This window comes from Rousettus aegyptiacus, unplaced genomic scaffold, assembly GCF_014176215.1.
Source record: "Rousettus aegyptiacus isolate mRouAeg1 unplaced genomic scaffold, mRouAeg1.p scaffold_m13_p_6, whole genome shotgun sequence".
Classification (NCBI taxonomy): Eukaryota; Metazoa; Chordata; class Mammalia; order Chiroptera; family Pteropodidae; genus Rousettus; species Rousettus aegyptiacus.
In genome coordinates, this window is record NW_023416309.1 from 69,369,535 (window position 1) to 69,382,551 (window position 13,017).

Here is a 13,017-nt window from a genome sequence, read left to right on the forward strand (position 1 = left end):
GACTGTCAAATTGCATCCTTTAAGACTTTACAGATATGCTTATCAATAGGATATATATGCCTATTTCTCCACACGTGTCCAATACTTGATGTTATCAATATTTTAAATTTTTGCCAATCTTATGTTTGAAAAAAATAATATCCTGCTCTTTTAGTTTACATTTTCTTGAATGTTAGTGAACTGAGTATATTTCATGAGCTTATTGACTATTCCCCCCCCCCCGAGTTACCTTTCTTTTATGTTGTATGCTTTTAATATTATTGTTTATGGAAGCCCTCTTAATAACTTTGTCTGAGATAGTCATTTCAAGTATTTTCTTTAAATAAACTTTTTGACTTTAAATTTTTTTGGTGATTTTTTTTTCTCATGCAACATTTTAAACTTTTTTAAGTGTCCAAATATGTCATTTTTTATTTCTACTCTTATCTTGGTGACATGCTTGGGAGGGTTTGTCTCACTCTAAGACTATAAAATTGTTCTCTGTTTTCTTCTAATATTTTACAGATTTCCTTAGCTATTTAATCCATATGGAATTTATTTTAAGATATATTATAAAGTAGCTGAATTCATTTATTTCCCAATGGGTAGTAAATGTTCCCAACAAACTTTCATCACATATTTTATTGCTGATTTGAACAGCCATCATTATTATTAGAGATTAATAACTAATAATTAGAGATTAGATTCACACATATACACATAGATCTGTGTGTGTGTATATACATACACAAAATTCTGATCCACTGATAACATTTGTCTGTTTTATTCCTAATACCGCTAAATATTTCTTTTATTTTTTTCAGCTTTATTGAGGTTTAATTGACAAGTAAAATTGTAACATATTTTAAGTATACAACATGATCATTAGGTATACATTGTGAAAGAATGCCCTGCCATCGAGTTAATTAACATACCCATCACCCCACATATTTACCTTTTTTTTTGGTGAGAACGCTTCTACTCTCTTAGCAACTTTCCATTATAAAATATAGTGTTATTAACTATAGTTTCCATTTTTATACATCAGATCCTCAGACCTTATTCATCTTATGAAGGACAGTTTGTACCCTTTTATCAACCTCTCCCTATTTCCCCCACCTTCCAGCCTTTGGCAATGACTGCTTCACAGTCTGTTACTAGATGTTTTTTATATAGCTATGTTTGTATCTTGAGGCAAATCTATTCTTACTGTTGTTAGTTTTCAAAATTTTTTTGAATTTTTTTCTCAAATAAACAAATCGAAATAGTCAAATTTCATGAAAAGTTCTGATTGGGGGAGGGGAAAATGACATATATCATTTATAGGTTAATTTGTACTAGAAACAGGTATCTTGATAAGTTACTATTTAGGCAATCAAAGACGATAATGGCAATTGAGTATGTGCCTGGAGTTGTAGTCCAGAATGAGGTATATTAAATCCAGTAAGCCAGGTGTGTATGTGATGGGTGAGGGTGGGGAGTAGGAGCAGGGAGCTTTAAGTTGTAATAAAGATGGTCCTCGTGGCATGGTGAACAAATGGAATCAGATCTGGCCTCCGTCATTTTTTGGTTGTGTTACTCTGACAAAGGTGTTTAACATCTTTGAGGCTCAGCTTCTTCATCTATGAAATGGGGATAATCATATCTGTAGCACAGCATTTTTGTAAAGATTAAATGAGATAATAGCTTCTCAATAACCCCTAGTCCTCTTCATTTCTTTGAGGAGTCATCAGCCATGTTTGGTAAGAGGTGATCCCCAAAAAGCAGATCACACAGAAGTTCTCAAAGTTATCAGGTAACTGTGGATCTTATTTTTTTTATTGACTGAAAAGGTGTGTATAGCTCATTGAACATCAGGCACCATTAAATAAATACCCAAGACAACTCTGAATTAGTTCTATTTCAGGGACAAGTGTTCATCACCATACAGAAATAGGACTTAGGTTAGGCTTTGTACACTCTAAGTTCTCCAGAAATACTAGTTACTATAGTAGATAATAAGATTAATATCCATTATTCCCACACTTGGACATTTAAACTTGAGTATCCTATACAAACAATTCAGAGAATGAGAAAGCTTATGTGCACAAAGATTTTCATACTAGTGTTACTTATTATATAAAAATCATAATGGGCTTAATTTGCTGATCTGAGTGGGAAGAGTTTAGTATATTACTATATACTCACTTGGTGGACTTGAATACAGTCTAAAAAAATTATGCTGCTATATAGCAGCTTGAAAAACTACTTATGATTTTTGCTGAATGATAAAAGTCTGAGTGTAAATTTATGTATGCATTCTCATGTAACTTTGTAAAAATCTTTATGCATCTGGACAAGGACAGGAAAGGAACACAAAATAGTAAAGACATATAAAATATTGAGGAGATTATTGTTCAATTAATGTTGAATAGCATTTTCTGGATTTTGCCTATTTTGGAGCCTTATTGCCCTGTCTGGAGCTTTAGCATCAAAAAGTTCCGTGTGGAACTTTAATTCAGACTGAGAAACCAGAATTAGGAGTGTTTTCGGAATTAGGAAAGTCAGAACAGTTTATGGGGTATTTTTCAATCATTTTGCCTTATCTGTGAAATGGGGATGTTCCTTGGTGCTTTGATTATATTTTCTGAGAACAAACCGATGACTTTGTACCATTTAAGAGGCCAAGGGGAAAGAGATGAAGATTGAGGGGTGAAAAACTTACATGACAAATCAAGTTGGGGTGACAGACAAAAGGTGCTAGCCAAGAAATAGTGAGTATTTGAAAGATTGTGTATTCACTCATTATTGCTACGCATATCAAGTGATGGCTAAGTTCCTATACATGAGGGAACCCCAAAATATGTTTAACAATATTACACTTAATTCACTGTTTAAGTCACTGTTTCTACTGCTAGAATTCTATTGCTCTTCTAATGATCTCAAGTAGCTGAACACAGCAAACGTCCACTGGAGTGACTGAAATGATAAAAGATATTCCGAAAGTGTCTGCATGGAACTGGAGAGAATTTCTCTTCTCTCTACCAACAGGAGGAAAGAAAAAAATTTCCTTCTTTCAATAATGGTCCTAGGGGGCATCTCGGTCCTAGAGGGCATCTCGTTGTGCCCTGTAAAAATAAAAGTCAGACCAGAGGGCAGTGGGGAGAGGAGAGAGGGGAGTGGGGAGGTAGACGGGGTAAAGGGGATCAAATATGTGGTGACAGAAAGATAACTATGAGAGGTGAACAACAACAACAAAAGTCAGGATCAGCTATTTATTTTATATTTCAGAGAATAAACAATATATTTTATTTTAACAGAATTCGGAAAACGCTGCATTTTATCTAAGAGTGAAGCTTGACTAGCTATTCTGGATGATCTCAGAATAGAAGTTAGGGCAAATTACTGACTTAAAAGACAAACATTTCCTGCTTAATAAAGTTGAAAATTGAAGTACTAAAATTGTAAGACTGCAAAACTATTATTTGTCTGATGGTTTTGTTTTTTAAAATTCTATTTATGGCTGGGGTCTGCATTAGTGGTGAGAACTGCTGTGTGCGCCTCGGTTCCGCAGCCCTGCCCGGAACCTGTCCGGGGTCAGCACTGGGCAAAGCAGCCTCACCCCCGGCTCTGCCTCCTCACACGCGAGGGGGTAATGAAGCCATTCTGTGCAAAGGGACACGTGGCCATGACAGCTGCAGTCACATGCCAAAGGTGAGAGCAACCCAGCGTCCATTTAGGGTTGTGAACAAGTGAAGTGTGGTCCATCCGCAGAGGCGGTGTCAATCACAGGAAAGAATGCTGTGCTGACACCTTGAAAACATTATGCTCAGTGAAAGATTGGATGGAAAAGTTAAATAGCTAGCTAGCTAGATAGATAAATGAAATTATATCTATATCTCTCGAAGCCTTTTAACTATACACACTTCTCTCTTGCACAGTTCACATCCCACCAGGTTAAGTAATCCCTTCCCACATGGGGAATAGGGACTTCTTTTTTTACATACAAAACAAAAATATTCATAAAATATTTATTTATGTATGGGACTTCTTTCTATAAAATAAACTCTTGATAATTCTACAAAAGTCTTTCACAAATGGCATGAATTATTTTACCAATATGGAAAGAAAGGCCCCGTGAACTGAATTGACTTTCCCAAGGTCATGGAGCCACAGAATGGATATGATGGGGTCCCACAGTGTGTCTTCTTATGGCAGAGAAATCTGAAATGAGGCTGGGGAGGCAAGTTTTTGTGAAATGTACCTGCTGGATTCTCCTTCCCAATCTGGGCAGAGATGCAAGATAGCTAGCTGGTCACCATCTCCTCGATGGCCAGTGAGTTCTTGCTGAAAAGATGGAAATAAAGGAGATGAATGTGCACTTTAGGCTCTAGCAGCTCCTATTCAGGTTTGGTTTTCTTGAAGTATGTAAAATTCTAATCTTGGGCTTGAGCAAATCTGCTTCTGCCATGCACATCTGTTATTCTCCAATTTAATCCTATTAGATGAGAATCCATTCAATTTGGTTCAATCCAATTTGATAAAATCTTACCATGTCTGTCACATACTGTAGCAGATAAAAGACAAATGCCACTCTTTCTGGTCTTAAAAAACTTATTTTTTAAAGTACTTCAGGTACACAAAATTAGATTAATCATAATTCTTGGTCCATGTTACACTGTTGCACTATCATCATTGGTCCATGGATGAACATCGTTTAATTAATTTGCCTAAGAATACTATGCATGTAACCACTGCCTAACCCAGAAACACCACCAATAACTTCTTTTTTACCTTGGACTAAACCATTATCCCTTCATCTTGCCCCTCTCACTCCAGAGGTAACTACTGAATTTTGTATTTATATTCACTCATTTCTTTTGTTGTTCTAGTTTTAATGTATACATACATATGCCTAAAATATATAAAAACATTATGTTGTTTACTTTTATTGTTTTTGAATATTCTTTAGGTGCAAAATAAAGTGTATTAATTCAAAACATACTCAATAGGCCTTCTCTCTGCTAATCACTGCTCTAGGTGCTGGAAAATAAAGTAGTGAAAACAAACATACAAAAATTCCTACTCTCATGGACAAATAACAAACAAATAACCAAGTTAAATGTTTAGTATGCCCATTTGTGATAAGTGCTATGGATAAAAATAAGGCAGGGAAAGTCCAAAAGGGAGGTCAGGGCTCTTGCATCATAATTAAGATGATGAGGGAGGGCCACTGGGTATAGGAGTACATCTAACACAGTCAGACCTGAGGCAAGAGCAATGATCTCAAGCAGGTGGCCCCAGCCAGACCCTGTGGTTTCCTTTGGCTTTTAAAAAAGATTTTTAATTTCCATTTAGGACTTAAAATACACTCATCTTTTAAGGTTTAGCTAATTGTGTTCCAATGTGGACTTCTGAAGGCACAGTTTGCAGGAACCATGCAAGGATATTAGAGAGCCAGCTAATATCCTTGTCATGTGACGGCATGGAGTATGTCTTGTCTGCTCCCCAATTGTATCCCCAGCTTCAGCACAGTCTCCATAACAAGGGAAACATGAAAGAAATAGTTGTTGAATGAATGAATGAATAAATATATACCATTTGCATAGCATTTTTTAGGTTGCCTGTGACCTCTTTGGAGACTGGGATTAGAATCCTATGATTGATATTCTTGGGGTATGGTATTTGTCCTGACTTACATTAGAAATATTAAAATCTCTGAGAAATCCTACAGTTAAAAATCCAATTTCAATCTTTCAGTATATTCTGCCTACCTCTTAAAAAATATATTTCCTGCTGAATGACTGTTAACATCCTGTAGAATTAGTCTTCTGTGGATCACCCTAGAGAAAATACTGGGATTATGGCTAGATAATCCACATTATGAGAAAAGTTCTGGAGAACAAAATCTACAGGATGGAGCCCTTGTGGAGGTGTGAGAGATGGGAATGCCATATCAGAAGTTGCTGTCACAGGCAGAATGATGCACCCTCCCCCCATTCCCTCCAAAGATGCCCATGTCTTAATCCCTGGGACCTACAAATATGTTACTTTATATGGTCCTGTGGACTAAACTGTGTCCTCTCCCAAACTTGTATGTTGAAGCCCTAATCCCCACTGTGATGGTAATTGGAGATGGGACCTTTGGGAGGTAATTAGGTTAGACGAGGTCATGAGGGTGAGGTCCTCAGAATGAGATTAGCACCCTTGTGAGAAGACATATCAGAGACTACCCTCTCTCTGTCTCTTTCTGTGCCATGCAGAGACATAAAGAGAAGGTGGCCACCTGTTAGCCAGGAAAGGGGCTTTCCCTAGAACCTGACTCTGTTGGCACCTTGACCTTGGACTTCCGGCCTCCAGAACTGTGAGAAAATAAATTTCTATTGTTTTGCCACCCAGTCTATGGTATTTTGTTAGAGTAGCCTATGCTAAAACACATGGTATAGGGGAATTAGTTAATGCTGCAGATAGAATTAAGATTGCTAATCAGCCGACCTCAAAACATACAGATTATCCTGGATGAGCCTAATGGAATTTCAAAGGCCCTTTAATGTGGATGCCAGAAGCAAAAGAGTTGAAGTCAAAGAGAGGTTTAAAGATGCTATATTTCTTCCTTAGAAGATGAAGGAAGGGGGATAGCCTCCAGAATCTAAAGAGAATCAGAAAACACATTCTCCTTAGAGTCTCCAAAAAGCGTACAACTCTGCCATCGCCTTGACCGTAGCTTAGTGAGACCCTTTTCAGACTCCTGATCTCTGTAACTATAAGATAATATACTTGTGGTGTTTATAAACCTCTAAGTTAGTAGTAGTTTACTACGGCAGCAACAGGCACCTAATGTCGTGGCTGAGAGAGGAATCAGCGGTTGTCAGCAAAAGAAGGAAGAAGTTCAGCTATGGACAGTTTGTACAGAAGCCTACAGTGACAATTCGCCCTTAAGTTCCTCCTATTCTGATTATGTCTAGTAGAAATTCTTGAAAGATTTTAATGGAACAAGTTTTCTCAAACCTTAAAAATATTCTACTGATCATTTCATTAATAATATGAAACTGGGAACTGGTTAAGATATTTGTGCTTCAGTAGGCTTCACACTCAAAAGCTATCAATGTAATTTTTAAAAGAAGACAGCATATGAAGCAATTGAAATGATTTTCTTGAATACTGTATTAATTATGAAGATGGTAGGTATGAATTTTTCATTCATCCATTCAAGAAATTTTTATTGAGCATCTACTATATATCGAGTTTCCTGAGAACACAACAATTCAGAAACATCATAGTTATGCTTTTATGAAGCTTATCGTATTCAAAACTTTACAAAAATACCTAGGGAATTCATTTGGAAAAATACCAAATGTTAAGGCTGGAAGCAACTTCAGAGATGAACCACTTCAAACCCTGTATTTTTTAGATGACAAAAATGAGGTCTAAAGAGGTCAATTGAATTAGGTAAAGAAAAAATATATATATAGTTAGTTTTATAGCCTAGAAAAATTAACTTAACCTACAAAAATGCCTTTCCTATAATATAAAATAAGTTGCTAGGTTAAAATATTTGTTCTAAGTTTCAAACTAATTAATGGTGAAGGTAGGGCCAGAGCCTGAACTTCTCTTCAGATCATAGTGGAAATCTCTTCAATAGTGATCATACGGTAAAAACCTTTGGGATCAACCTCTTAGTACAGTCTCTTCAATTTATAGGAGAGAAAATTCAGTCCCAGAGATGTTAAGGATATAGCTTAAAGTAGAAATCAGTAATCTTTTTAGGTGATCTGAAGGATGGAGGACAGAGAAAACACAGAGAGGATGACCTGTGGAGTCCTGAGATGCCCCTTGCTTTCTCTGGAAAGACAAACAGCAATTGCAGACTCTGAAGCCCCATCCCTGGACATTGCTGGGGGTAGAAAAATGTGGTGTTGGTGTGTTCCACCTTCCAATGCTTAGCTGAATTCAGCTACTGCTTCTCTACTGCCTACTTTGCCTGTTTCTTGGCTTCTTTCAGCTGCAGCCCTAAGTTCTGGAGCAGCTTACCCTCTTCTTCCCCAGAAAGCTACAGAGGAGTACTGATGTTCTACCCCAATCCATATGCAAGATTTATCCCAAAGGACTCAGCCTTTATGCTCATAGCACCCTCTCCTCATTCTGAGTCTCTGCTTTCATGCCTAAAATGTGAAGTTTGCATTTTGGGGAGTCTTTGGGCACCAAAAATCTTGAGAGCTTGAGAGGGCAGCAAAGAGTGTTGATCAAAGACTGCTCAGATTATAGGTAGGGTCACCAGATAAAATATGGAATGCCTACTTCAGTTTGAATTCCAGATATAAGTAAGTCTCCAATATTACAGCATGCTAAAAATATAATTCATCTGAAATTCAAATTTAACTAGGCCTCCTGTATTTTTATTTGCTAAATTTGTGAGAGATAGAGGCAAGGTCATGGCAGGTACCAGGGTCTGCCTTTGTGTGGGCTGTTAGAATGGAAAAAGGAGAACAAAAAAAGAAATAAACAAATGAAACACAACAGTTCTATAGAAGCAAAATCAATAAATGACCTTTCTATCTTTGTGCATGGTGTGTATGTATGTGTGTGTGTGTATGTGTGTACACACATACGTATAACTCCTTGTATTTTATTGACACAAGGATTATGATATTGAGGAAATTGTTGACAGTGATACTGATTATAGATATTGACAAAACAACAGTGAGATCAAACAGTAAAAATGTAGTTAAAAAGTAACACTATTTACTGCATTTATGTGAACTGCCTACCATTTATGCCCAACTGCCACACAGCCCAATCACAATGTTGCTTATTCTCAGTCTTTACATGTCTTCAGAGAAATGTAAAATGTTACAAAAGGGTCTGAAAAATCACCTCATTCAACCCTGACATTTACAGATTAAGTAACCAAGACTCAGAGAGGAGGTAACCAATGCAGAATCCAGCTGCCTAATAATAATAAAACAGTAATTTTTGAGGTCTTACTAAAAGCCAGGTATTTTCCTTAGTGCTCTACTTGTATAATCACATTTAATCCTCACAACAACTTTATAATCATTCTCATTACTCAAATGAGGCAAATTGAGGCAGAGGGAATTATGCAGTTTATCTTAGGTTCAAGTAGAGGTGTCCACTAAAAACCCAGTTAGTTTGGTTCTAGGCCTATACGCTTAACCATGAAACCCTGAGGCCTCTCAGATGACATTAGTTTATATCACTAAACATATTCATACATGTAAACTTTCACAGTTTACTACTCCTGTGGCATGATTTCGTACTTAATAACAAGGTCACTTGAATACAATTTACGGAAAGCTGGCTTGATGCTGTTGTCATACTTGTCGATTTCAGAGTCTGCTCACTTATAAACAAGACCTATAATACAGTGAGTATGATCAAAGACCAACTTAGTTTCATTTATTTTTTTTGAACTATTTTTAATGAAATATGTAACACCAGGCTCTACTATCAAAGCAAACATTAGCAGTGAGATAGAGTTTTATGAACTTATATTTTGAGTAGCTCGTGAAAAAATGAGTGAGAGAGAGAGAGAGAGAGAGAGAGAAAGAAATCAAAACAGAGCAGGTTTCCTTATCCATTGTTAGCCACAAAATAAACCAAGTTCTCTTAGAAGAGGCAAACCTTTCTGTTAGCATGCTGCCAGCCAGTCTTCTGCGCTGGTGCAGCTACAGTTGTAAGTACATCCAGACAGAATGATCACCATCCTCAATATTCCATTTACTTCATTTTATATTTTGCTTGTTTTTCTTGTCTTTCAGATTATCAACCCCTTGCATCTCAGATAATTAAACTACCTTGTCCACTTCCACATCCCAACTTCCCTATTTATCTGCAAGAGGATAAAGCATGCCCGTGTCTGCTTTAATATCATGTTTCCTGAAGCTACCCTTCCTGTGACACAACAGCCTGTCCAAGCTTTAAAAAAATAAGGCAGCAATTGGAATTCTCAGAAACTTCAGGGTTTAACTGGGATATACCAGGACTCCACCAGTGCACTAAGACAGGAATGAGGGGGCAGCGCAAACATTGTATTCCCTCTGGTCTGTACTTTAGGGAGGAAGGATTTGTTTGCTAGGTCTGCTTTGCAATTCTATCTAGTACCTTCACCAAATTCATTTTGACAATTCTGCTCCTCCTCTGTCCATTCCCCGCCCCCTCCCTCCCCCCATATGATACAGCAAGGGTGCATTTGAAATGAATGTATCTTCTTGCAAAACAAATTTGCATCCTCTCTTCTTCAGAAAGGTGGCAGTGTTGCCTTGCAGTTTTGACCAAATTACAAAGCACTGTTAAAGTCTCCAGCAGATTAACTGACCAACCACCTCACCTCGCCATGGGAAGGAAAGGAAGGACATAACCACAGCTGAGCCCAGTGGCTGGCAGACTCATCCTGGAGCTTCAGGGCACTGAGTCTTGCGGCTGCGTAAGCTCTCGAGTTTTCATCTCTTTTCAACAGTATAGAGCCTAAGAAAATCTCCAGTGGACCTCACAGACATCTAAAAGCCAGGAGCATCTAAGGAAACCATGTTTCCCTTCATTTTCTTGAATCCACTCTTCTCATTGTTGAAACATCAATCCCCAGGGAAACACTGAGTGGTCCCAAATAGAAGGGCTAAGAAAAGTTAGCAAACGAGATCAGCATCCTTATTACACCTGTTATGCCTGATGTTCACACTAGAGTTCTCATAAAGTAATTTATCTTCTAAGTAGGAGTTCTGCCATTTATTATGTGGTTTATTACAGCTTTTATAAAACCAGTATTATACGCATAGCGCTATGGAGGAAGAACTTAAGAAGGCATGTATCTCTGTGTCTAAATGTGGAGCCCCCACACCTTCAAACCTTCTATGGGCACCTATACCAACCCTTGGTGAGCAGCAAGTTAGAGTTCCCATCTCTCCCTTCCACTCACCTTCACTTAGCGTCCTTTGAGAAGTTTCTTTAGGCGCTACTAAATCAGAAACTTAGGGGCAAAAATCTCCATTTATAAATATCAGATGGTTTGGGAAAAAATATTTGTGGCACTGGACTTTTTTTTTTTTCTACAGTGATGTCATTTTAAATACTTGGTGTGCTCCAAATTTGCTATTTTTACTTCCCCCAAGTGACTTTTTTGAGAAATGCATTTGTTTGGATTAGCTACATTTTAAGTGACCCCTGTAATCTAATACACAGCATCAGGTTCATCTTCTCAGCAATTATCTCTAATGCTAAGCTGCTTACAAACTTGAATCCGTATTTGTTCATTTTCAAACATGGTCCTTTTGAATGTACCCCTCTAAATTTTTCTATTCACAGATACAGAGGAAAAATAAAACGAAATAAAAAGACTGGCCTTTTCACAAACAAAAAACACACTCATCAACTCAAAGTTATTTAAAATGGAAGACAATAAAGGCCCCCGAAGTCAAATAAAATTTTCACTTCCACAATGTGCTTTTGGGGAACAAGGCTGAAGTAGCCACTGCCGGCTGTGAGACATTTATTGGAAAGCAGTCTAGAGTTGAGAAGTGCAGAAGAGGAAAGTTTAAGAAGGAGTGCTAAATGCCTCAGCCCTACCTGATCTGAATTTGCTCCTAATCAGCAAAGAATGCTCAGCCCCCAGGAGGGTCATGTTGAATCTCTGCGAGCCGCTGGTCCCTTGGCCAGACGCCCCCTGTTTTCCACCAGGAACAGGCTCCGAGGAGCCCAGCTGACCGCAGCTAACAACCCAGAATTCATCCAACTCTCCGTGAGCTCCCCTGGGTAGGAGGAGTACAGTGGCAGCCAGTGACCGAAACCAGGGTCCCCGGAAAACTGACGGCTCCCCCCTCGCTGTGCGGTGCTGATTAACTCTTAGCCGGCAGGAACCTCCTCCTCCTGCGTCTGGCCAGGAGCAGCGGCATCCCAGGCGTTCTTGGCTGATGTCATAGGCTGCCAGCGATTGCGGAGTATCACCACCACGCCTTTATGAAGGTCCCAAGTTTGCTATCTGATACTTTTTTACTACTGACAGGAGCTCAGCCAATCAGGAGCGGCGAGCGCGAACCCGGCAGTTGGAGTAGCCCGGGGCGTGTGGGGAGTCGGATCTTAACTCTGCAGCGAGCTGAGCAGACGTGGAGGCACGCGGGTGGCCGGCCGGGCCCGGGTCTGGCATCCGCCAGGGACAAAGTTAAGGATAGGGAAGGACAGAAAGGAGGGCTGCAAAGCGCCTGGGCTTGCAGGTTGTGCATGGCTCTGCGGACATGCGGGCGGGGGCGTCCCGGGGCTGCGCCAGGGTGGGTGGGAGCCACGGGACTTCCCCGCAGCTGGGCAGCTGCTTGGGAGGCTGACGCGAAGGGAATCTCACACCCAGGAAGCGACGCGCGCGCCTTCCTTCGAGACTCCCTGCGCACTGCGCTTTTCAGATAAGCTGGACCACTTGCAGATAAATAAAGCTTGCAACAGAGCAGAGTCCCCACATTCTCAAGGCACAGAGAGACCGTATTCACCTCGCAGCTCTAGTTTCAAACTTGGTTACACATCCATGGAGAAAATGAAAAGCCTTTCATTTTTCTGGAATATGAGCTTTCTGGACAAACCTGACTCAGTGTGTCTGCAGATCTAGCCCAGGCGATATGCTTGCTGTCCCTTTGGGAGAAGGAAGACATATGAGGAGACTGCCCTTTTGGGCTCTCAGTACGGTGAGACTCCAGAAGGGAGGATCTGTGCAGCAAGGTGATGTGAAAGCTAGGGTTGGGCTTAGCATAGAAAGGCTCCAAGGCTTTTCTAGGAGCGGGTACTTCCTTAGGGGTAAAATCCATTCCAAATTGAACGCTGAATTATTGTGCATCCATCAATAAATAAAATGAAGACCCTGCTCTCAAGAGGCTGCTTAATATTTGGCACAGAAAATAAAAGACAAACTATATACATATATAAAGTTGGGTTGAATTTATTTGCAACCTTACATGCACATGGGCCTCAATATATGATCTGTTTCACAAATGCTTGCATATGTCTCAGGGGACCCTTAAATCCTTAAAAGATCAGTTGGTGACAGATGAAGACCCAAGGTGA

The 13,017-nt window shown here is 39.3% G+C and overlaps 1 protein-coding gene across 3 annotated transcripts in view; it reads right to left on the minus strand.

Annotated features, from left to right (window-relative positions):
* The window catches only part of MYOCD (myocardin), an 83,872-nt gene extending 71,981 nt beyond the window's left edge, over nt 1-11,891 (minus strand). Inside the window, exon 1 of one of the 3 annotated variants that reach the window (XM_016158085.2) lies at nt 11,539-11,891. In XM_016158085.2, the coding sequence (XP_016013571.2) occupies nt 11,539-11,593 (55 nt within the window). In that variant the 5' untranslated portion in view covers nt 11,594-11,891. The remainder of the gene's footprint in view (nt 1-11,538) is intronic. The other 2 variants (XM_016158086.2, XM_016158087.2) reach the window with 2 other exon arrangements.
* Between the last annotated feature and the right edge of the window lie 1,126 nt (nt 11,892-13,017).